General features: G+C 35.8%; 1 protein-coding gene across 5 annotated transcripts in view; it reads left to right on the plus strand.

The window, feature by feature from the left end:
- Nucleotides 1-9,204, plus strand: part of LOC140137762 (dual specificity mitogen-activated protein kinase kinase 7-like) — a 49,635-nt gene extending 40,431 nt beyond the window's left edge. For all 5 annotated transcript variants that reach the window (XM_072159526.1, XM_072159527.1, XM_072159528.1 and 2 more), the window contains 2 exons: nt 6,146-6,191; nt 6,979-9,204. In XM_072159526.1, coding sequence (XP_072015627.1) covers nt 6,146-6,191; nt 6,979-7,122 — 190 coding nt within the window. In that variant the 3' untranslated portion in view covers nt 7,123-9,204. The remainder of the gene's footprint in view (nt 1-6,145; nt 6,192-6,978) is intronic.
- Nucleotides 9,205-26,833: the final 17,629 nt, after the last annotated feature.

The following is a 26,833-nucleotide window of genomic DNA, read 5'->3' on the forward strand; positions in this document are numbered from 1 at the left end:
AGTTAGTTTTACAGGGAGGTTCTGGTAGTGACAGTGATGTGTGATCCAAGTTAAAAATGGAACAATGATAAATTTGCATTTCGTCCAGTACATCAGAAACATTTACACAGCATATTTTTTCCAGGGTTTACCCAAGGAATATCAAAGGAGGAGGGGAGTTGTTCATGTGTATGCAAGGGTAGCGCTAAGTTGCTTTTGGGGGTCCCGGACCAACCAAAATAGAGTTCGGACCCCCTGTTTTTAAATTTTCAGCAAGTTCAGGGGTCCCTGCAGACCCCCCAGTTTTTCAATCTAGCGCTATTGCAGACATACTATTTATGCTGCATTTGTGCAACTCGGACTCACCAAACTCTACTCCGGACGCCCTACTTTTAAATTTTCTGCAAGTTCTGGGGTCCCTGCGGACACTGGAGTGTTTAGTTCTAGCGCTACCCCTGTGTGTATGAATTGTGTAATGTGATGTTAAGTTACCACATTGGACTTTTCTTTTCCCTTAAAAATAGCGGCACAATTTTTAAACCAACCAACAAACAAAAAGCTCAAATCATCCTATTTGATGGTTACAAGTTCTAAACATATTGGTTGGTATTGTTTTGAGCTAGAATTTTGGCATAAATGTCCCCTCTGTGCATAGCAGCCAGCTTGAGGAAGGGGAACTGCACATGCACACACTGGTTTTACAAGGCTTTTCCCCTGTGTGACATCAGCCCGACCAAGAGAACATGTAAAAACTGTTCAGTGGGGGTGGGGCACATCCTGATTTTTTGTGTGACACCCTCTCATTTTCCTGAGTACAAACCTGTACCCACCAGCACCTTTAAGGCAATAAATCATTTTGGTGCTAAATGTCCATGAACATGGAAGGGTACACTGTAGGCATCCACATTCTCACAGATTACTGAAGGTAACCTGTAAATGGAAGAATCTGGCAGTGGTTCAGTTACAATTTACAACCTTCCTCTGTGCACATTTTGTAGTAGATAGTTTGATCATAAATCATGGAATAAAACATCTGGACAGGATGTTGCCAACTAGCAAGAGTTTGCATAGAATGAAAAGAGTAATGGTAGATACAGTGGACTATTCCAGTTGAAATCCATACACCCCCTATGGAAGACATGACCTTCATCTTCCACACAGGGAGTGTGAATGTCAAAATGAGGTTATCGGAATTGGTGACTCCGTCTGAAATCTACACCCCCTGTGTGGGAGATCAAGGTGATGTCTTCCATACGGAGTGTATGCATTTCATCTGGAATAGCCTATTGGAGACAAAGCAAGTTCAATGACCTCAGGTTGTTTTTCTCCACATTAATGACGAGAATACATGCGAGACTGATGTCTATGCAAAATATTATGCAACATTTTTGAACTATATTATGTGTATGATTTTTAAAAGTATTATTTTTTGTACTATGTGTTAGACTTCTCCGTAATCCACTTGCCAATTGTTCATACTCTGGCTATATTACCATGATTACATTTAAGCTTAAAACTCTGATTCAATTATTTGTGCACAATTGATAGATCTTTTCAGTCACCGTACTCCAAGGGTCGCGCTAGGCTGCGTTTTTGCGTCCCGGACCCACCAAAACCCGAATCTCACGCATGAATATTGCAAAAGCAGTGAGTTATTGCGTCCCATCGTGACGCAACAAAAATTCCCACATGTTGTTTTCTATATCCAGGTTTCATAAAACTAGGCTCAAAAGTTTCCTCAACTTGCATTATGCACATCATTTTCAAGCAACTGAACACCTGAAATACAAAATTATGGCCTAATTTACTTCAATAATTAATATTATGCACAGTAATACTGCTTTGTGAGTGAAAATTTTGACAGCAAAACAGCAGTGATATCGCGAAAATACGGCGAGATCTCTGGCTATGGCTGCCATTGTTTACTGGCAAATGCCGACAATAGAGGGCAGTATTAAAAGTATTATTGGGCAGGCAGTGGCGAAGCGGGAAATATTAGGTAATTATACTAATTTGATTGAAATAAAAATGAAAATTAAAAAAAAAAAAAAAAAAAAAAAAAGAAGAAAAAAAAAAAAGAAAAAAAAAAAGAAAGAAAAAAAAGAAAGAAAGAAAAAAAGAAAAAAAAAAAAAAAAAAAGAAAAGAAAAGAAAGAAAAAAAAAAGAAAGAAAACAAAAGAAAGAAAAAAGAAAAGAAAGTAAAGAAAGAAAAAAGAATGAAAGAACAAACAAAAAAATACAATAATATTTAATAAACCCCTGCTCCCAAAAAAAAAAATAGTATGGTATCACACAAATAAATTGAATTGGCTAGACAATAGTTGGGACCCCGATATTTCTTTAGGGACCCCCATTTTTGCATTTTCTGTTAGCTCGGGGGTCCCAAGGGACCCCCGAGCTTTTGGACCTAGCGCTACCCTTGCCGTACTCACTCTGTTTGTTAGCTTCCAAGTAGCTTACTTGTTACAATTATTTTTGTACTCTGTGTTAATTTTCATACCTACGTACACAAAATCAAAAACAGTTTTGTAATAATTTATTATGTAGGACATCATAGAAAATCTAATATGCATAATTAAAAGTGTAAATAGCTTGAAGTAATTGTGATGCAAAAATTAAACATGTAAAAACTACCACTCATAATGTGCATCCTACAGTTCCTGTCCTCTCTTCTATGCTCCTTGTGTGTCAGGAGAAGATTTTAACTAGTTGAAACATGTTTAGATTTATACTAGCATGAGTTCATCTGTGTTGGTAGGCAGCATCTGTGATTTCAAACCTTGTGGCACTGTAAAAGTGGTTATTTTTGTGTGTGTAATTTTTCACGCTTTGCCGAATTTGAACTACATTGCTTGTTTTTAATTTTACAAGTTTGAGTTTTCTTACATAGACCTATACATTGAAAGAACATATTTGCGTGTTTTTATTTTCACGGTAGCTGTGTTGCACGCGAAAATCACAAAAATTATTGTACCACAAAAATTTCCACTTTTACAGTATGTTTAATCTTGTATTGAGATCAAAAGTTTATTCTCGAGTAGTGCTATTTTTTTCACTTTCGTACAATACAGTGTAACTACTGCTAATTTTGTAGGTATCTTATTTCGCAAATTACTTATGACAAGTTTATCCAGAAATTTGTTGCTTGACAACATAATAAATGCTTATTTAAATATAGGCAGAACCTTGCAGATTTCCCACAATTATCTTTAATACTCCTGATTATCAATAATTGCACTAATTAGTCCGATGCTATATACAGATCACCTCATTTAAGTTACTTTACCTCCTCGAAGTTTTATGTGGGTGAACAATTGATATCAGAGAAGAGGATGTAGTCCAGAAAAATATAATAAAACAATAATTATTATTTGCTGTTTACCATCCTGTTTTTTACTAGTGGTATTGTTCTGTGAAACCCAATTTCTTGACAAAATTGCTTGTGTGGCCTCTTATTTAAGTTACTTACCTCCTCGAAGTCTTATGTGGGTAGAACAATTCCATTTTAGTTGATGTTAGAGAAAAGGATGTAGTCCAGAAAAATAGAATAAAAAAATAATTATCATATACCTTTTACCATCCTGTTTTTCATTAGTGGTATTGTTCTGTGAAACCAATTTCTTGACAAAATTGCTTGTGTGGCCTCTTCAGTTGATTAATGTGAACTTATTAAAATGTTGTTTGCCTAATTAAGTTTGCTATTTTTGTAGAAAATGATTATTATTAGTGGACTTATTGTTCTGAGAAACCAATTTCTTGACAAAATTGTTTGTGTGGCCTCTTCAGTTTAACTTTTTAAATGTTGTCTGCCTAATTAAGTTTGATACTTTCATAGATCTTATTTTTCTAGAAAATTGTAGAGCTTCTGGAAAAATTGAAAAGTTTTCGATTTCATAACGGATATGTAGTATTGTGGGACCGCATGATGAAAGTGAGTTTGTTTGTTTGTGTGTGTTTGCTTTTTGAAAACACCATCTAGCGAGGACATACTTTTGAATATTGCTGTGAAACAGTAGACACACAAGAAGTGTGGACATCCGCACTTACTAGACAGTGTTACTAGATCGAAAATCACATAAAAATGTTATGAACAATGTTAAAGTACAGAGTACACCTATTGGAATCATCGCCTTAATTGCAGAATATGAGGCACCACTCTCAAATTAGGGTTAGGGTTTAGGTTAGGATTAGGATTAGTATCACTATTAGGATTTAATTAAAGTAAGGTCAGCCATGGGTACTGTAAGAAAAGCTGTAGTACCCATTAGGTTCAACTCAATAACACAGCTGTTACTGTCCAGGGTTGCCAAAAGATTTCAGCCCGAATCGCAGGTCAAAGAATCGAAAAGGCACCCAATTTTTCTCTTTACCATTGGTTTCTATGGGGCAGGAAACTATCCAAAGTCGCGGGAGCCAATGTTGAAAAGTCGCCCAAATTTTTTCTTAACCATTGGTTTCTATGGGACAGGAAATTGTCAAAAGTTGCGGGGAAAATCTTCAAAAGTCACCCAATTGGGCTACCAAATCACGGCTTTGGCAACCCTGTTACTGTCACTGAAAAGGAATCTTGTCTGAAAGTGAGAACTGATATTGATTTATCATTTTATTGTGAGAAAAACAAAATTTTAAATTTGTCAGATATCTCAATTTATTGCCTATAAACAGCTTAATGATTTTTCCCCAAGGTAATGATTCTTATTGTGGATATATATACATGCATTCATTTCAATGATTTAAATTTGATCAGTAAATCAGTGGATTAGTGAATTTTAGTAAATTTAGTAAATCAGTAATAGTGCCTTTTAATTTATAGAGTTCTGCTCTCCGCACTGCATTTAGAATTGTGTAAATAAACCATGAGGGGGATGTTAAGCTGGCAGTCCAATGTACAGAGAGCATGTGAACACAGTCAAGTTTCCAAAAGAGTAGAGTATTTATTCGTGGCTCCCAGTTATTTGTTCATGGGAAGCCCTTGACCCTAACCCAACTGAAACCACTGCGCAGTCATGTATACCGACGTTCAGAATCGCTGGCCGGGCGAAAACCCCTGTGGCTACAAGTCTGTGATCTTTTGTGTGGCATGCGAGGGGTCCAAGGTTCGAATCCTGGGGGCACCAAGTGACTTCTTTGTTCATCTTCTCTCCTTTTTCGTTTCTTCTTTCCCTTCCGATAGTTGGGGTTAGGGTTAGGATTAGTATTGTCATCTGGGTATCTATCTGCTGAAGGTGTAGACCTACGATAGAAACAAATAAATAAACAATTGAAAGATTGATATGAAGTTAGTATGTAAATATATTGGGTATTGTCATGAAGATAAGTTTTTAAAAGAAAGTAATGTAATTGATGTTGCCATGGTGAATTGGCTAGTAGATAAATAACTGGATTGCAAGTTGTTGTTACCTGGAGGGAAAACAAATCTGAACTGTATTACTAAAACAAAGATGCAAAAAATCACTCTTGAGTAGTAAAGGCCCAGGAGTCATCACTGAGAGGTTCAGCATTTTGAGTATGTGACAAGAAAGGATTTGTAGCCCAAGGCAGCTATTACTGAGTCATCTCTATGGGACCGTACAATCACCTGTTGTTATTCTTGATAAGGTTAATGTCCTCACCGTTAAATAAGTATGATATAACACAATACTTTATTTTGATGTAGAGTCTTGTGTCATACAGACAAAATTCGGACAAATCAGTTTGTTGAGTTAGCCAACATCAATATGGACTGCATGGATTATGAATTGATTAGCTCATGCACATATGTGACATGATCAAGGGGAATGAGTCACATGTCGGCAATTTTCAATTATAGGTTTTTTACGTCAGTCTCTGGCAGATTACAAATGCTACATTTTGATACAAACCCCATCAAAATCGGTCATCTGGTTACCGAGTTATGAGCAATTTACCAATGGCTGAAAAAAATATAAAACAAAAGAATTTGAATACTGTTTTTGTCAATATCTCAAAAACAATATTAGCGACATCCGACTCATTCCCCTTGATCATGTCACATATAAGTAACACTTCAAATGATTTAATATGCACTTACTATTTTATATATTTATATGTTTGAAATATATATGAATAATACAATCAGAATCTGACACAAAGTTGCTGTGTTAGTTTTGGTCTAAATCATTTCTTGTTTTTGTTTTACTCATTACAGTTTGACAAAGGATTGCAAGAAACGCCCCAAGTACAAGCAACTCATGGTAAGTTTTAACACAATTTGAAGAACACAATATGGAATAAACATTCCAAATTTCTATAAAACCTGATTTTCTGCAATTTTCCTATGGGATATTCTTAATTTTCAAATTAAGGGGGGCATGTGCCACTGGATTTATATGAGGGTTCTTTTTATCAGAAAAACATGGGGGGGCATTTTATTTGAGGGGGCGTTAATTAGAAAATATAAAGTACAATTTTACTTAAGTATTTACTGTACTTGGTGTCCTATTCGCCATTACAAAAGTATTTCTTTTACCTAAATAGCAATATTAATACAAAAAAATCTTCAAGGCAGCCATTGGATATTGACTGCTCAGTGCCAGAAGTGGGTAAGTGCAGTAGATATATAGCTGCCATGTGTAAATGAGCAACTGTGTGTAAATTGCCAAATGTTCACAGGGCAGCTATTGCACTTACCCACTTCTGGCACTGAGCAGTCAATATCGTGTTTTGCATCTAAATTCTTCATTTATTAACCAGTCATTTTAGCAGTGTTATTAGAGACTGATACTGCCATAAAAAATGTCAAATTCCCAGGGGTGATTTAAGTGTTACCCGATACCTACTTTTGCTTGGTATTGACTCTTAAGTATCATCTATACTTAATCAACCCTGGATAACAAATTCAAAAGCTTTCAAGTTCAGAACTGACAAAAAAAGTACCATGACAAGAACACACCTATACTGAGTATAAATGACATGTTAAAAACAAGGTATTTAATATTCTGACCACTATGCATTTTGTTATTTTTGTTTTCATCAAACTAGGATCACAGTTTCTTCAAGCGATACGACTTAGCCAAAGTGGATGTAGCCACATGGTTTGCAACCGTCATGGCAAAGATCAACAGTCAGTCACCGTCACCCAAAACCAGCCCCGGAGCAGCTCAGCTAGGCCCACCAACCACATAAAAATCATCTCAGCACATCACCATTTTTACTGTGACGTACACTCAAAAAAAGTTATAAGCAAAAAGGAAAATACAAAAAAAAAATATGAAAAAACCAAACAAACAATACAAAAAACGGTAAAAAAAAATGAGCTGGTCCATCCGAGAAGAGCCAGAATTGGCTACTAGATGAGCAAGTACCACTGTACAGTGTAGTAGTAACTTCAAATGTTTGGTCAGTCAGGTCGCATTCTTGTTACCATGGCAATTGAGTGCCAAGCCATCTAAAGATCTTGAGTCGGAGTGTCACCATTGATGTGAAAGCAGTTTTAAGTGGGCTATAGTATCAGTATTTGCCATCAAGGTCTGCGTAAGTTTGGCACATGAAACCCAAGTGATGGTGTCCATTTATACAGCATTTGTTCTTACTTTACCTGCTATTAATCACAAAAGTGTATGTATAGTCTTATTCCTTTGTATTAAACCCAAAGGTATTTGATCCAAATATCAAACACAAAAACAATGAGTGTACTTAAAAAGATGCAGTATTTGTTGCTGCTTAATACATTCACAGTTTATTTGTCAACACATATCACAGGGTGAACGCACTATTCATTGAAGGGATCTTACCACATAACTTTTTACACATAGTTTTTGATACCATGCATTGCAAACAGTATTTACCATTTCAAGCAGGTTAATGAATTTATAAAGGTTTCAAATATTAATTTAAAATCAGTCATCAAAGATGAGAACGAGAGAGGAGGAGATTCAGGAGAAAGGTGTTACGCACATGGTTGAGAAAAACACATTTTGGCAATTTGTGCAAAATTTTAAGTGGCGTGCCCCGGCAATTTGCTGGACATTTTTGACAATCCTGCTTTGGATTCTGGTTACCACCTCTTGTACATGGCTACAGTGCTGATGTATTTAACAAGTTAACATTTGCCCATACACTGGATACCTAAATCTCTGTGTGGTTAGGTGGCAATTGGAAGATCCTTGTATACTTGACATGTAACAAGCAGTTCTGTGGTAGTTGACTATTGACTAATCATGTTATTTGAATTCAGATAGTGCTATTCATGCAGGAAGAGGGTTGACTGGATGAAGCCCTAAATGCCTGTATTGTATTTTGCATTTCTTTCATAATGCATTTCCGTCACTTTATCATAAGCGCGATTGATGATATATCGATGAGAAATCACTAGCATGCCGTAGCATATAATTGCAACCAGTTGTCATCAAGGCAACTTTCTACTGATATCGCTAGCCACGACTGAAATACAGGTAGCGTTATACAATTAGCGTTTAATTGTCCGTGATTTTTCGGTCACTCATGACTGCTAGTATGACATGGGCATGAATTCTCATTGGCACTGAATATCTATGGGAGCTCTATCAGGTAATAAACTGAAAGCACTACCATGGCTACTCAAGGGCAATTGTATACTATGGTTTCCAGACCTGCCAACTGTTCCTTATTATGAGGGATTGTCCCTCATTTGAGGTTTTCCAAAGTGAAAAAGAGGAACGGGCCTGCTTTCTGAAAATTTCAGTGATGGCAAATTTAGAACAGCAGAAAATGATGCAAATTTCACTTTAAAATTTTGCTATAGCATTCTCTTTAGTCTATTGTGATACATTTAAACCTGCAAAACCTTCCCTGAATTCTGAAAGTATTGCACACCTCAAGTCTTTGAATTTGTCAGTACCTGGTTTATATACATGTACAAGGTTTTGGTCTCAATGTCCCTCTTTCTGACTTCGGTAGATTGGCAGGTCTGGGTTTCTCTAGGCTTAATTTAAATTTGAATAAACCTGTAATGAATGAATTAAGGTGGGTAATAACAAATTAGCTTAAATCATGAAGTTATGTAGCTTACCCATTATGTGTTTACAAATGTTGTTGCACACCTTATTATGCTAGTGATAATTGATCCTTTAGTTACTATATTTGATCACTGTGCAACTTAACTCAATTACCTCAGCCCATCATATGAACTGCAATGTTTTCAGGCCAGCAAGTGGCAAACATTGACAAGTTTCTGTGTAAATCAATTTTGCAGACTCGTTTTGTCTGTGCACTATAAAACAGGGATGAAAATTATACAAGTTTAATCATTTATGAGCCAACTATCAAGTGGTTGGCTGAGTATTAGGAGGCCGGTCGACTGCATATCCGTCAGTACACGCTTTTCAATACGGAATAAATGCTAACCTCATTGTGACATCATCCAAGCAGCAAAGTTCATTTCCCATTGAAAAAGCGTGTATTGACGGATATGCAGTTGACCGTTCTGTTAGAGTTCAAAATTAGTACAAAATTTTATGGGCCATTTCAGCTGCAGAATGGAAGTATGTTGTATGGCTTTATCACTTATTTGTGGTTCTTGCATTTTCCTGATGATTTGGCCCTGTTGGTTGAAATTTTGAGACTCAATTTCAGCAAGCTGTTTACCATATGTGAGACATTGGAGCAGGGGTGGCCAATCTGCGGCCCACAGGCAATGTACACCCTTCACTGTGGCCCAGGAATTCAATTACTATTTAAAACAAGTAAATCAGTAATAATAATCTGTACAAGCTTGTCACCATTACAATTTTCTTACAAATACTGTTTATTAAGAGTCAATTTTCATCCCTGTATTATGTGTCGTAATAAGGGACAGATCTGTATTTACATCAGGGTGGATGAGTGAATTGGGGAACATAAAGTAGAATGTTTTGCACAGTGTGAGAATCAAACTTGATTCTTGTAATAGTTTGTGGGAATCATGTGATTCTTAGCTCATCTTTTTTGTGTAAACGCAAAATGTTTACGAGAATCAAGTTTGATTCACACAAATTTGTTTAAGAGAATCAATTGTAAGAATCAATTTTACAGATTCTCGCAGAAATTGTAGCCCTGTTCTAGGGAAAAGAATAACAAGAAACTTGAAGTGGGTTGACACAATTCTTTGAGCGAACACAAGTGAGGAACTTAAAATTGTGAATTCCCCATCCATCCACTATGGACCACAATGGCATCATCTCAATGGCATAGTTCAATAACCTCTATTAAACAGTCATAGTGTAAAATTTGACCTCAAGTTGCAGAGTATAAGTTTTTGTACCCAAATTTTCAGAGGTCATTTAGTGAATATACAAATGTATATGGGTTAAAGAACTGTGCCCTGACAGATGAGAATGTTGTGGATCCTTGTGATCCTTGATGTAAGTATTGATCTGTCCTTAAATAGCATTGAGTGGGTATCACTTATACAGTCTGTAATTGTGTCCCGTAATATTCCAGCAAAATAGATCTTAAGTGTATTTTTTGAAAAAAAAGGTGAAATTTACCAATTTGTAGAAAGAGACAACGATTTGCATTTAATGATACCTTGCTTTTGAAAATTGAATGTTTGGTTTTGAAGTTACGATGAATTTAGCCGATATTTTTTTAAGAAAAATGTTTATTTTTGATTTTTCATTTATCTATTTCTCAGAACTTGCCAGGCCAACTTAAGGTATATTTTGCTGGAATTGGTCACATGAGATAACAATATGGTGTTAAAGTGTAGAAACATTTGTGTTCCATGTGATAAGCCACCACAATGTAATAGGCCTAGTACCGTGTACCTCATTGTGAGCTAGTCAACTTAGCATATCAGTAGAAGTCATAACTGTAGTGCAGGAACACATGAGAGTTAACATGCACATAGTCTTACTATATATGAATCTCAATATGATATTTGAGTTGAGCTGTTGACTCTAATTGCTGTGGACACACTAATTGACTGTCATAAGTTACAACATATAAGAATATAACATCAATGTCATTTTAAAGCCAAAATGGGGTGTATAATGGTAGCCAAAGTATTGTAAAGATTTTCCTAATGGTGCATGGGCTTCCTTGATATAACTGTAATTTTAAGGCACAAACTAGAAGTGCCCTCTTGTACAAACCTCACCAGCAAATAAGAGTATGGACCCATTATGATTTTCAGAGCTTTCTATTTGTATGTGAAATTTACCCCAAGCCAAAGGAGTCCATGTGCGCCATTAGGCGATTCTTTACAGTATGTTAGCTTGAGGTGAACAAATGTATTACAAGTTTGAATTCTGATCTGAAGTTGATGATTAATAATATCAACGTGTACTATAAAACAACATAACTTTGGGAAAGTTGTGTTAATGAAAGAGCTCTCTGAATTCCTAAGCTTGCCTTGCTGTTCAAACTATACTTTTGGCTTAGGTATTGCTTCAAAACCCAGCCAACAATCGACTGCCGGCGCCCTGATAGAACCAGCGTTTTAACCGCATTCTATTGTTTCAAACATTAGAAACCAGACCCAACCACGGGTTCTGCCAGGGTGCTGGCGGTTGTGTTTTGAAGCCACCCCTTTGCTTACTATGGAATAACATGTTATGTTACCAGCAACATGGGAAATCTGTATCGTTAATACATAAGTTAAGTCATGCTAAAGCAGCGCTAACAAGCCAAAGTGCTCATTTTTGACCAGGCACTGTTGTTAAGTTGATTGCCACTTGTATGCTTTGATGTGCATTGCAAGACATCACTATGTAGGGTACATATGTATGAAAGAAGGTTTATTATACAACAGGGATATAAACTTGATACAGAAACATGTAATGACCGACATGCTAGTGACTTGAGTACAATTAAGTGTCATACCTATTCAGTCCCTGTTTATCGTTGGCATGACAGTGACTGGATATAAAACAGAAATCAGAAATCGCTGAACAACAAGTGACTGGGTAGCATCATGTAACATAAGTGTACACATAGGAAAATAGTATTTGACAGGTTGAACAGGATGTTAGGGATGATTTCAAAACTCAACAGCCAGTTTAACGCTGGCAGAATGCTCTGACACAACTGGTAGTTGGGCCTGGTAGCTATTATTGTGGAAGTAGAACACTGTTAGACCGCCAGTTGGGTTTTGCAGCCATCCATTACAGACACATGTAGCTAAGGCTGAAATTATACTTCAGCTGCCAGCAATAAAATATTTAAATTGATAAATGACATAGGTTACTAACACCTTGTTGTGGAATTGTAATCTTGGGCAGGGATTAAACATGCAATAGTTTGTTGGTGGCAATTCAAGTATAAATTTGACCATTTAAGGCTGGTCCTAATAAAAGGTTGTTATTAGGATGATTTATGATTTCATGTGTCAAAATCAGTACAGAACTGGATGTTATTATTAGAATGTAACAGCACCGACTTTTAGTCTTATCAGGAACTGTATTTTTAATTGCTTAAACCGTCTTGGTTCTGAGGCACTCAAATCACTTTATGTTGTACAGAGTCATGTTACAGATTAAGGAGATACAGAACATTATTGATCATGGATCAGTGATTATGAAAATTTTCCAGAAAACTCATCAAATACAACTCTATTCATAAGTCACATTTTACCCAAATCATGTGTTTAAAAGTATAAAAGTAATTAAGCAAGAAGTTAATACATTATAGTTTTTTAATTCAGGAAATGATAAGTATGCAGTGATTTTTAAAATATTTTGAAACGCACATAAAGTTATTTTAACGATTGGTTGGTAAAGAAATCAGAAATAATAATTTGTCCATACATTGTATATGGAAGTGACTACAAAAGTTATACCCAGTAGTTAACAACTGCAGACTTTGTGGGCTTGAAAGCCATAATGTACTATTCAATGTTAATAGATAATTATTACTAGAAGTTGCCAGTACAAGGACATTCTTTACTTACATTGGTTCGCAATGCTTTAGATTTTTCTTCTGCTTTCGTTTTGCTCTCTGTTTTGAGTGACAGACGGCACTGGTACTATAGTGACTACACTTCAAATCTAAAACAGTAACATATCAGCTACCAAATTGAATTTTGAACATACAAAGATTCACATTGCATACATTTAAAAATATTGATTTCCCAATCCACCCCAAGATTCGATGAAATATGTGTGTGCAATTTTGGGTCAAATGTCCCAAAACATTAAAAGGGAGTTAACGGTATTGGAGGCAGTTATGGCATCAATAGAATTGTTGACTGTTTGTCTCTCCCAACTGCCCTCCCCCTTCTAGCAGACCTCCCTGGCAATCCTCCTTAAAATGATGTCCCCACCAGTAATTTTGAAAATTAATTGATTAGTATGAAGTAGTAGATACTAACATACCTTTCTACCCCACTGAAAATATGATCCACTTAATCCATGAAGACCCATTTTGAATTTAGGGTCAAATGTCCCAAAACATTAAAAGGGAGTTAACGGTATTGGAGGCAGTTATAGCATCAATAGAATTGTTGACTGTTTGTCTCTCCCAACTGCCCTCCCCCTTCTAGCAGACCTCCCTGGCAATCCTCCCTAAAATGATGTTCACACCAGTAATTTTGAAAATTAATTGATCAGTATGAAGCAGTAGATACTAACATACCTTTCTACCCTTGAAGACCCATCTTGAACATAAAAACAAAAGAATCAAATATATTTGAAGGATGTCCTTGTATTCATTGCAACTTGTTTTGTAAATGTAGGCATTAATATTTTGAGAACGGAAAGAAGGAGCGGTAACAAAGGCTTTTTGTATTTAAGACCTGTTATGTTTATTCCCATTTGAACTCACAGGCGGAGTGTTACAGAAAAGGGGAATCTGGAGTCTCTATCTGACGCAGGCGTTAACAGATGGAGACTATTATTTATTTAGATCATTTAACTCGCAGTGTATTTTTGCCATAGTCATAAAGATGTTTAACCCCCTGAGCACTACCTGCGGATCTAACATTGCCTCTGATTGGTCAATTACATGATATCTTCATTTTAATCACCAATCAAATTTTTTCAAATAATTCATCCCAATTTTTTTGCGTGGTGAAATTATTGTAACAATGTTGCTGATTGGTCAAATTGATAATGAAACTTCTTTTTGACCAATAGGCAGGTAGTTCTCATGGGGGTAAGAGAAGACAGTGTTTATTGGAATTGATTTAAAGACTTTTTGTTATTGTTATAATAATTATACAACTTAAACACAACAGTAAATTGTTTTGTTTGGTATTTGGTTACCAGGATTTCACATGTAAGACCCTGTTTGATAACGTTGATTATAATATGTTGGGTAATAAAATGTGGGTAATGTGATTGACAATCTTATCCCCCACTTTATCCCACCAATTAAGAAATGTTAGGCATCTGAAGATTTTTGTGATACTTGTTATAATATTTTGCAAGGTCCTTTTAAGTGATAAGTCCTCACGTATACGTGTACAGCATCAAGCGTGTGCATAGGACCTTAAATGCAAAATAATATGGATTTGGTATGGAGAAAAAATGGTAATGTAGAAGGGTTGCGTACAACCATAGGAACACATACATTGTACTGTTCTATAATGGTATATTCTGATATCCAAGCAGCTGGAGTAATTGAACTCCAAAGGTGGAATAAAAATGTTTGGTTGATGGGCCTGCATGTAAGACAGACAACATGTGATATAATCAGACCACTCACCCTTTAATCAAGTTGTCCTGGGTTTGTAAAGACAAGTTACATCTAACTTGCTCCAGGTACCATGGTATAAAATATGTAAAAACTTTTCCCAGATGACCTTTAGATAAAGTATCATATTTGATGATTTATTAAAGCCTATGATGGGTTATTACACGTTTTAAGAAGTTACATTTGGTGATATGAATCGTAATGTAACTCCTACGTAGTCTTCAAGTCGGCTTAAAAGTGCTTAGCTTTGGTGAAATTTGGCCTTGGGATCATAATCCAACATTGCTATGAGTGGATGATTTGCCATCCGTTAATACCGAAAGAGGCCAGTATACTTGTAGTAAGCAATCGAGATGAATAGACCTTTGTGTAAAATGCAAACATTGGAGTGCCGTTATGCTTCAACATAATTATTTACTGTTGTGTTTTAATATTAAGTTCTCACACAACCCCAAGGTAAAAATGTAAGATGCAGCGTTTCCACATAAGAACGTATTGCGTATTGATTAAAAAAGAAACTATGCTTTATTTTGTTTAACCTGCTCTTGTCTAATTTGATGCACCAATTGATAAGTCATTAAGACATAGCTAGTAGACTTATAAAGAGTTCATAAGGTACATAGTTAGTATAACATAGGAGAGAGACAACGACTATGTGCATGGTAAAAGAATTGTAACGATGACGACGAAAATGATGTGCCTCATGGTAGGTAGCATCATTTTGCTTTGACTACAAGTGTAGTTAAATATTGAAAATAAAAATTGTAATACAAAGAAATTGATGTTTGCTGTGGTTACTTATGTGTCCATAGTTTGTCTACTCTGAAAATGGCTCTTAAATTACAACCTCGACTACTTCACTCCAAAAGTCGAGTCCTTAAAAACATGTGAAGTCACATAATAAATGTAAAGCGCTTTGAGGCTGTTTACGGCATAATAAAGCGCTATATAAATATCTACATTTATGTTATTTATTTATTTAATATCTGTTTCCGTCCACACCAATTTTTCATTTTAGCCAATGTTTTCATTATTCCTGAAGGCCAATTTACCACTTCTCATCATCATTCAAAGTCTCACAGCAATATGGTATTAACATAGGTTTCATAAGGCATCAGAGACAAATTTGTTCGATCTTTGGATCGACCGTCGATCCTGCTTCGATGCTTGTTATTAATGAACTATCAACTAATTAATCGGAATTAACGCTACATTTATATTGGGTAATATCACTACAGGCACAAATTACTATTTTATCCCAATTAACAACAGTAAATTAATTGATTTAATAAATTATAAGGATCGACCAAGCATCGATGATCGATCGAAAGATCGAACCAATTTGTTTCTATCGCCTAATGATATTTTAAGGGCCCCTTCGCCCATCATGCCACTGCTTCTTGCCACTCCTGAAGTGATATCATATGGCCAACAAAAAGTTCTAAAAAAGTTGTCAATGACGAAAACTATGTTACAGTGAAACAGTTCCTGAACTGTGTGTTCATACTTCATTAACATCGAATCTAGGTTCTAGCGCCGACTTCTTCCATTGCTATTTGCAATTAATGATTCTCCGGTTTCTTCCAGATCCTCCTCCCAGATTAAAAAGTATGAAACCAGAACAAAGGAATCAACTTTCATTAGCTTTACCACAAGCAAAATTTGGCAGTCTCTATTCACAACGGACCCTTTCGCAAACTGAAATGAGATATTTGACAGTAAGATTTTCCACTTTTCAATGTCGAAGGAAAATTCTGTGTTCCAAGTCAAAACATACCGTTAACTTGTGACTTAGTTCCGTGCTTGATTAAAAATGTAACAAAGGAAGCATCACAAACCGCAAAACTAGCACATTAATGAGATTTGGTTGAATATGTGACTTTCAATAATACCTGATTGTTGCGACACGCAGTTCATTTACCTTTCGAAAAAGAAATTTAATACACTAATTGGATTGTTATGCAAAACTTGCATAATCTTTCCGCCCTGTGTTTGCCCCATTCACCTTTACCATGATTATAATACATTCGTTGCGATTATATACACCTTTCTCTCACTTTCAATAACTGTTTTAATGGTGTGCACATCCATCAGTTTATGACATTTGTCGCATCCACCTTTCTGGATATACGTCTTTGCCTCGATTATTCTTTGCTGCGATTTTATAAACATCTCAAAAAAGTAATTATCTCAAAAAAGTAATTACCCCCTTTAAATAATGCCCATTATTCAAAAACGGGCTATATTGTATTACAAATATGTAAAATGCGTTTTATGAGATATTGATACGCCACCGAATACTACAGCTGTTTTGGACTCGGCCAAGAACCCTGTTTCCAGACGAAAATGTCAATGTTGTCATAATGGATTCAAAGTAATTATATCGTCAAGAGACACACATACATAGAGGAATACGACATCTATCTAGAGCCAATCTGCATTCTGTTGCCTGCTAAAGCCGACGATCAGACATAAATTTTTAAAAGGAGCATGTCCAGATATCAGCGTTAATTACATGGTAAGCTTAAAACGCATTGATAACGCCAAATTGCAGTCACAAAACATATAATATTAGTAAATCACCAAAGCGAATGGTAACGTAGGTATGTGAAAAAGACTGTATAAACAATAACAAAGTATGTGTCCAAAGATTTGTCTTTGGCATGTCGCTTATTTGAAATATCAGCAAAAATATCAAATTTTGGAAAACGTCCCAAAATTTAAATCAAACATGAACCTTCCAAAATATTCGCACTCGGCGGCCGGCCCATTCACTGCCTTCCGCTGTCACGGTGATCTGGGGAAACTCGTCGCCTCTCCTCTCCAGTCACCTGTACTTTAAGTTTGCCCATACCCCAGCCCTTAAGAGCATGTTTTATTCAAGAATCTAGGTTCTAGCGCCGACTTCTACCATTGATATTTGACATTAATGATTCTCCCAGATCCTGTTCCCAGATTAAAAAGTATGAAAAGGGAACCAAGGAATCAACTTTCATTAGCTTTACGACAAGCAAAATTTGGCAGTCGCTATTCACAACGAACCTTTTCATATTCACAAACCCAAACAAACGGAAATGGAAAATCTGGTGAGGTTTTCCATTTTTCAATATCGGAGGAAAATTCGGTGTTAAGCCAATTAAGTAACCCCGTTAACATGTAAGGTATAGTTGCTATTAAAAATGTAACAAAGGAAGTCAGTATGACAATTCGAAAAACTTATTACATTCATGAGATTTGGTTGAATATATGATTTTCAATAATCTCCGATTGTTGCGACACACATATACATTAATTTTTAGACATTATATGACCATTGTTGAGTGCGATTATAAACATCTTTCTCTCGCTCTCAATAACATTATTTTTTGTCTTATCCTTTTGTTTTGTTCGTTCTGTTAAATAATGGCATACATAAACATTATATATTTGTGTTATACTCCTGAGTATTAATAGCTATAGGTGATTTGCCTTGATCATGTTTTGTTACGATTTTATTACTTTCCTCCCACTGTCAATACAACTTTTGTCTTATTCTATATTTTTTGCGATCTAAAATTTGTCTTTTAACGCCCACAATTGTAGCGATCTCATAATTCCTTTGATCCAATTGCCGCCAAATGTGTTGCCGCCCAAGCACGTCTTCAGTAAGGGGGTGGACCTACAGTGGGTGGATCCTAAACAACCTATTGTCTGGAAATCTTTGTAAATGATGATTTCGCGGGCTTATGTGGTGTTTTGTTTTACCATTCGATATTCTATATTCGATTGAAACTTCAAAGTGACTTTCGATTCTTGAAATATGATTACTTTCATATGACAGAACACAGCAGGATTGGAAAGATACTGATCACTTTTTGCCATATTTCAAAATCCTGGGATCAAATAAACTTTTACGACAAATATAGAAAAAATTATAGGCAGAACAGTTCTCGAAGCGCCTTACATTAAGTCCACCGTCACTAGGATATACCACACCATTTGGCTGCCAACAATAACCTCACCAATATGACTACCCCCAACAGCTCCACATCATACGCCTGGGTGGAGTGGAATAGCTCCCCATTTTATACCTGGGTCGAGTGGAACAGCGTTCCCATTTTCGATGATCGAGTGGACACTCGAGGTAAAGTGTGTTTTAAGTTGCTCAAGGACACAGCAGGTTGGATTTGATGGGGTCGCGTCGAACCCTGGAATGAACCCACAACATTGTGATTATGATTCGAACTCCCTAACCATTAGGGCACACACAGCTACAAGTGACTCATTATGGTGGATCGCATAGCATAGGTTTAGGGTATTAATCCGTATTTTATCTTTTCCCCCCACTTCTGGTCATTCACCGAATCTTTACTATTCCCTTCCGGCTACTTTCCAATTTCTCTCATAATTCCTAATTATTCAACAAAATATTTCCCCACTGTCAAAACTCATCTACTGTAAAAACGGCTCGTTATAAAAGGTCCTTAAACTTCTTTGAAGTGTAAATCCTATGCTTTCTTTGATTTTCACAATCCGTCCGACAGTGCCCCTTCCGCCATTATGACCAGTGTAAATGGTAATTGATCGCTTTTAAGAAAATCGTTGTGCTTTTAAGACAGGTGTCCATATAAAAGGTGGTCGATTTCTCTTACTTGAATCACTACTTCACACTCCTTCACTATTTTGGAGAACAAGCCAAGACATAACAATTTAATCCCGTGGAAACTATAGGGAATTTGTTGTTTTTTCCTTTAGATTGTTGGACATAAGCCTATGTAAAGTTCGCCGTAAAACTGCTAAATTTAAAATTAAACACAACTGTAGACTAGTGTCAGTAATTGTAAACCTCAACCAAAAATAATTCAGGTTTAAAAAAACCATAAACTCTAAATAAATGAAACGGTCGCCTAGTTTTTGAACACCTAGTGCGTTCTGAACACATGTGTTCAAATTTACATGTTATTTTTCTTTTCCTCAAAATATGCATCCACTTTTCCGTAGCGGTTCTAAATAAAGTTTCATATAAATAATTTAAGAACCAGGCAAATGTAGCATTGCATTGAAGTTTCTCAAACTTTAGAGAAAAATGTAATTTCACCATTTTTATTTCAATTGAACACCTGACGCGTTCTGTGCAGTGTTCAAGTGTTGCATAAAAGGCATTTTGGTTACTCAAAAGCATTAAATATGTCTACACATCACATTTTGAACATAGTGCCCAGTGTTATTGATGAACACCAAATTCAAACAGAACTGTGATTCTTTTGAATTCCTAGCGTGCAAAGACAGATTCTCTCCAAAATGCAAATAACATTTATTATTAAAGTAAAAAAGTAATATCTTTATTTATTTCCACGCCAAAATAATACAAGAATAACAATACATACATAACATAGATATAGATAGATAATTAAATAAGTTATTATTGTTCTTAGAACGTGGTATAATTAGAAGCTGTTGAAAGGATTGCTAAGGCTGGAAAGTTATGAATGTTGTATCTTTTGAGGTGCTCAATGAACTTTTGTTTGGGTAAAAATTGAACAGTAGAAAGTAATCCCAGGTCCTATGACACGAAAGATAGATCAAACCTGATAAAACCCGAGACTAAAATGCCTAAATCTACATGATGCAATCGTTTTTGAGTTCACCAAAGGTATAGAAGTAACAGATAAGAGTCCAGGCATTTTTGTCCAGAGGGATCCGAAAAACTTAATCTACTGCGCTATCTTTAATGCCTCAGAATCATCAGAATGTTAACCTTTAATATCGAGAGTAGGCGGACTTTTTTTTATTGAAAAATACTTTCAAAGAATTGAGAAAAGAAGAATGTAAACTCTTCTCACTTTTTGCTTGACATTCATTATGCGCCTGTCACACTACACCGAATAGGTCTTCCGTACAAGAAACGGATGGTATTTTAGTAAATCCGTTGTTGTTCGTCAATGATCGTTTTATGTTCTTTTTATGTCCTGCTATCATCCGCCAAATGCGTTTCATGTTAGGTGATGTTCGTTAAGTCCGTCGGCAAGTTTTGTGCATGCACAAAACTTGAAACGGAGTGTACCGAATACACATGTCCGGTATTTATCCGATGTGTGTTCGTATGGTGCTGCATATTGCCGGAGTTTGTTCGCTCTCCTTTCGTTCATGTTCGTTCTTTGTTCGTTGCACTCGGCCCGTGTTCGTTGCAAATACGTTCCTGTGAGGCCTTCACCACCGGATAGCATATTTTTGCCTTCGGTGATGTAGGCTACGTTGACCCAGACCGTGTTAGTGTCACACTACACCGGATCGGTCTTCCGTATAAGAAACGGATGGTATTTTAGCAAATCCGTTAGTGTTCGTCAATGTTCGTTTTATGTTCTTCATATGTCCTGCTATTATCCGCCAAATGCGTTTCGTGTTAGGTGATGTTTGTTTAGTCCGTCGACAATACGTTTCAAGTTTTGTGCATGCACAAAACTTGAAATGGAGTGTGCCGAATACACATGTTCGGAAGTTGTCCGATGTGTGTTCGTACTGTTCTGTATATATACCCTGGGTTTGTTCGTTATTCTTTCGTTTATATACCGCAGGTGTTTGCAAGGTTTCGCAGGCCTGTGCCGGATGTAGGCCTATGGCGAACATGTGCATCGATCATGGGGTGGGGGGGGGACTTTCTGAAGGGTGTGTGACGCAATATCATATTCCCCCAGTACTTTAGTGACTGACAAGTAGAAAAAAGGGGGACAAGGAGAGAAAAAAAGAAAAGAAAGTGAGAAAAATTGAAGAGAGAAGAGAAGAGAAAAAGTTAAATTGCACGTAATTTAGTAGGCCTATGCATGTCAGTAGTATTGAGCATGTGGAGGGCGGTGCACTTTCTGAAGGGTAGAGGACGCAATATCAAATTCCTACCAGTTTTAGTGATTGACAAGAAAGAAAAAAGAAGAGAAAACATGGAAAAGGTTAAATTGTACGTTATTGAGTAGGCCCATGATAGTATATAGTAAGCCTAAGTACAGGCCTTTGATTATTATAGGCAGTGCTTAGATGTGGTTCCTTGGCCCAAAAGCCTGTGAAAATTACTGCCGGCCCGTCGATATGTAATGTAAATACCCAGCAAACACAAAAACGTTTTAAAAACGTTTTAAATAAGTTATATTTTGGCTTTTGGTTTAGGTAAAAACGTTTTAATAACATTAAAATGTCGGGTTATATAAAGGTCACGATAACGTTTTAAAACGTTTTGTATGAAAACACACTACAACAATATTTTTTTAATGTTTTCAAAAAATGTTATTGTAAACTATTTTTGAAAACATTTTTGCCGAATATTTTGTCAATACTTAAATAACATTATGTTAAAATATTTTAACCCATCAAACACAGAAATGTTCTTAAAATGTTTTTTTCAAAACCTTTTAATATCATTTAAATATCGGGTTATATAAAGGTCATGAAAATGTTTTTAAAACGTTATTGCAAATATTTTGGGCAAACATTTTTCGCAAAATATTTTTTCAACCCCAAAATAACATTCTGTTTCGAATGTTTTGTTTCAAGTTTTCAAGAATGTTTTTTGGAATGTTATTAAAACGTTTTTATACCCTTAATATAACCCGACATTTAAACGTTTTCTGTAAAACATTTTTGTTTGCTGAGCAGTAGATTATCAAAAATGTTTTTAAGGTTATGAAAACGTTTTATACTCTTAATATACCCTTTATATAACCCGACATTTAAACGTTTTCTGACAACCTTTTATAAGCTTTTGCGAATGATGTCGAAAACGTTTTGTGTTTGCTGGGTAGGCCCTACAGTCCCCATGCAAATGGCTTCAATTGGACCTTCATTTTGAAAAATGGACAAGTCTTCCTTTATGCTTCTGCTATGGACATCCACGTGTTATTTTTAAAACAATTGTTTATATTATACAATAATGGTGAAAACTTTTCAATGGCTTCAATTAGGCTTTCGTTTCACCAATTTGCGGCTGTTTCAAACTAAAATAGTACCCAATAATAGTGCTAAAATTGATCCTAAAAATGACAAATGGCTTCAATTGGGCCTTCATTTTCCAAAGGTTTCTCACCTCTATTGCCCCCGGACGCTGGTTGCCCTGATATATCAGATTTGTAGCCCTTTTGTACTTATTAGTCAATATTTGACCATTTTCGTCAAAGTTTTCCCCCTTAAAAGTTGTCTTTCCCCACTTTGTTCACCCTCTGAAAAAGTGCTTGCTACGTCACTGCCTCTAAGGGGTCAAAAACCCTCTCAAACACCCTCTCCTCCGCCACTTTTCTGATAAGGTGGACGTCCCTGTTGGTGCCACATGCCACGGATTCGCCGGTCATTTGTCGGACGTTGAACGATTGAATATAAAACGCCTGCAGGATTATTAGCGGCCACAACGCATAGAGAGACGAACGGGAATCGGACCCCCAAATCCGGAAATTTGTCGGACGTTGCACCCCAAATCCGGTCATTTGTCGGACGTTGAACGATCGAATATAAGACGCCTGCAGGATTATTAGCGGCCACAACGCATAGAGAAACGAACGGGAATCGGACCCCCAATCCGGTCATTTGTCGGACGTTGAACGATCGGATATAAGACGCCTGCAGGATTATTAGCGGCCACAACGCATAGAGAGACGAACGGGAATCGGACCCAAAATCCCACCGAATCTTCTGCCGGACTGGTGATTTTTCCACCGAATAAAATATTTTTGTATTCGGTGATGTACGTTGATCCAGTCCGTCGTAGTGTGACAGACCTATTAGAGTTGATCAACAAAGGTTGATTAAAGGTTTATTGTTCACTGTTGCTGTTGCTATATCATCGTTGTTTAATACAGGGACAAACATAGTGCCAAATACCAGACGCCATCTTCATACTGCTTCAAATCTCACTTTCTCATATACTGCTTCAAAAACACGGAATCCTCTCCCAAAGTCTGTCAGAAACGGAGTCTCTCCAGACTCAGTTATTTATGCATTAATCGCCTTTTTATTCCATTGTTCCTGTTGTTTCTTGTGTTTCCAAGAGAATAGTTCTTGATGTAGATCCGGGATGTAGATGCGCTATATAAATGCTTAATAAAAATAATGTAATATAAATGCTTGTAATGTACAATACTGATATATTTGGTCGCTCATCAATGGCATAATATCATTTAAATTGTATATTACCTACATTCTACCAAGCAAAGAAAATAGACATTTACAAACTCTTGATATTGTTTTTGATCAATAAAGGAATATCACAGATACAGAGGAGAGCACAAAATGGAATTTTCCCGGCAGCGGTTAATAACACAGTGAGTATATGGTGATTTCAAATCATCCTAGCCGTAAGCACATGTACATTAAGAATTGCATTATACGCTTTAGCCATGACATTTGTGAGTGTGTTAATGGCCCATTCAGTGACACCAGCGAAAGTATAAAACAAAAATAAAATTGTATATAAATTGCCTAAAAGTGAAAGATTTAGTCATTAAAAAAGTATTTTAAAATGAAAAATTTGGCAAAAAAAAATGTCGAAAACAGCAGCACAAAAATAGCACAGTGGGACATGATAGCACATCAGACATATTGCATTCTGAATACAAGGAACGTCCTTCTGATATCAAATAATTTTGATTTTTCGAAATTCGCGATATAATACAAATTTTATGTCAAATTATTCAAAATTGATATTTTTGACATTTAACAATGCTTTAAAAAAAGCCGTCCATCATTTGAAAATTTTGACCTTTCGTATTGAAGATATTTACCCCCCCCCCCTAATAAAAAAAAACCCTTTATATACATCTTCAATACGAAGTGCATATCATTAGATTTATAAAGTATACTTCCAGGACTGCTAAATATAAAAAATATAAAAATATCAATTTTTGATGATTTGCCATAAAATTTGTATCATATTGCGAATGTCAACAAAAAAAAAAATCAAAATTATTTGATATCAGAAGGACATTTCTCGTATTTATAATGCAATTCGATATGTCTGAGGTGCTCTTGTGTCCCACAAAAATACTGTGCAAACGTTGCTAGCCGATTCCTTAAGTAGAGAATATACGACTTTTGGCTATCCTAGCACATCTATATAAAAACTAACATAGGCCTAGGTGCTAAAATAATGAATGTTAATGATTTTTACGATCATGCGGATGATCAAGTTAATGAATCCAAAAGTAAAATAGTAAAATTTTTACAAAATTATAAAATGTTACATTGTCAGACATAATTTCATGCGAAATGCACAAGTACCAACAAGCCCAGTATTTAGTTCAGATTTGGTTAAGATTGGTACTTGAAGAAAATGTGAGTGTATTGTCGTCTGCTTTAGTTTAAAAATCCATTGCCTTGTGGATGGGTTTAAAACAACAATATGCAAGGACATTCTAGATGATATTATTGATTTAATGCTTCCAGGAAGGGCTTCATTAAGCTTCATTTGAAAGTGAGCTTGTCTCCTCGCTACACCAATGCCATAAAATTAATATCTGTCATCTATCTTTATTATCAGACTTTGGTTATTTTGCGAAACGAATTTGGAAAAGTCGATTGGTTCAGTTTAGTTTTGAACACCAAATATTACGTCCTGACTTATTATTATTATTATATTATCTTTCATTTTTATTTTATTTCGATCATAAAACAATTCAATCATTTATGTTGCTGTCTCCTTCTTCGGCTCCAGGCTTAAATTCAGTAGCATGCTGAGAGAAGGACAAAAAGGTCATTTTTGCCGGATGAGCCACAACAACAACAAAAAGCCTTTTTTGCCGGATGAGCCACAAATAATTCCTCTAGTATTAAAATAGAAATTGTGCTTGGTTGTGAAATATTTTATGAGAAGGACATTTCTCGTATTCAGAATGCAATTAGGTATGTCTCATGTGCTCTTATGTCCCACAAAAATACTATACAAACGTTGCTAGCCGATTCCTTAAGTAGAGAATATACGACGTTTGGCTATGTTAGCACATGACACTAACGAAGGTGCCAAAATCAGAATTTTGATTATTTTTACGATCCTGCGGATGGGCAAATCACTGAATAGGCTTTTTAAACACCAATGAATCAAAAAATAAAATAGTGAAATTTCCGAATTTTGCAAAATTATAACATATTACATTGTCAGGCGTAATGTAAAATGCATAAGTACCAACAAGCCCAGTATTTAGCTAAGATTTGGTTAAGATTGGTACTTGACAAAAATGTGAGTGTTTTGTTGTCCGCTTTAGTTTAAAAATCCACTACCTTGTGGATGGGTTTAAAACAACAATATGCAAGGACATTCTAGATGACATTATTGATTAAATGCTTCCAGGAAGGACTTCATTAAGCTTCATTTGAAAGTGAGCTTGTCTCCTCGCTACACCAATGCCATACAATTGATATCTGTCATCTATCTTTTAGGCTTTATTTTATTTTAATTGGAAAAAGTCGATTGGTTCAGTTTAGTTTTGAACACCAAATATAACGTCCTGACTAATTATTATTATTATTATTATGTTATCTTAAAACAATCCAATCATTTATGTTGCTGTCTCCTTCTTCGATTACATGCTTAAGTTCAGTGGAATGCTGAGAGAAGGACAAAAAAAAAAAAAAAAAAAAAAAAGCCATTTTTGCCGGATGAGCCACAAATAATTCCTCTAATATTAAAATAGAAATTGTGCTTGGTTGTGAAATATTATATATTAGAAGGACATTTCTCGTATTCAGAATGCAATTCGGTATGTCTGATGTGCTCTTATGTCCCACAAAAATACTGTACAAACGTTGCTAGCCGATTCCTTAAGTAGAGAATATACGACGTTTGGCTATGTTATTAGCACATCTATGACACTAACGAAGGTGCCACAATCAGAATTTTTGATTCTTTTTACGATCCTGCGGATGAGCAAATCACTGAATAGGCTTTTTAAACACCAATCACCAATGAATCAAAAAATAAAATAGTGAAATTTCCGAATTTTGCAAAATTATAAAGTCATGTTACATTGTCAGGCGTAATGTAAAATGCATAAGTACCAACAAGCCCAGTATTTAGTTAATATTTAGTTAAGATTGGTACTTAAAGAAAATGTGAGTGTATTGTCGTCGGCTTTGGTTTAAAAATCCATTGCCGGCCTTGTGGATGGGTTTAAAACAATAATATTCAAGGACATTCTAGAAGCTTCATTTGAAAGTGCGCTTGTCTCCTCGCTACATCAATGCAATAAAATTGATATCTGTCATCTATCTTTTAGCTTTATTTTGCGAAACGAATTGG

Source organism: Amphiura filiformis, chromosome 17, assembly GCF_039555335.1.
Source record: "Amphiura filiformis chromosome 17, Afil_fr2py, whole genome shotgun sequence".
Classification (NCBI taxonomy): Eukaryota; Metazoa; Echinodermata; class Ophiuroidea; order Amphilepidida; family Amphiuridae; genus Amphiura; species Amphiura filiformis.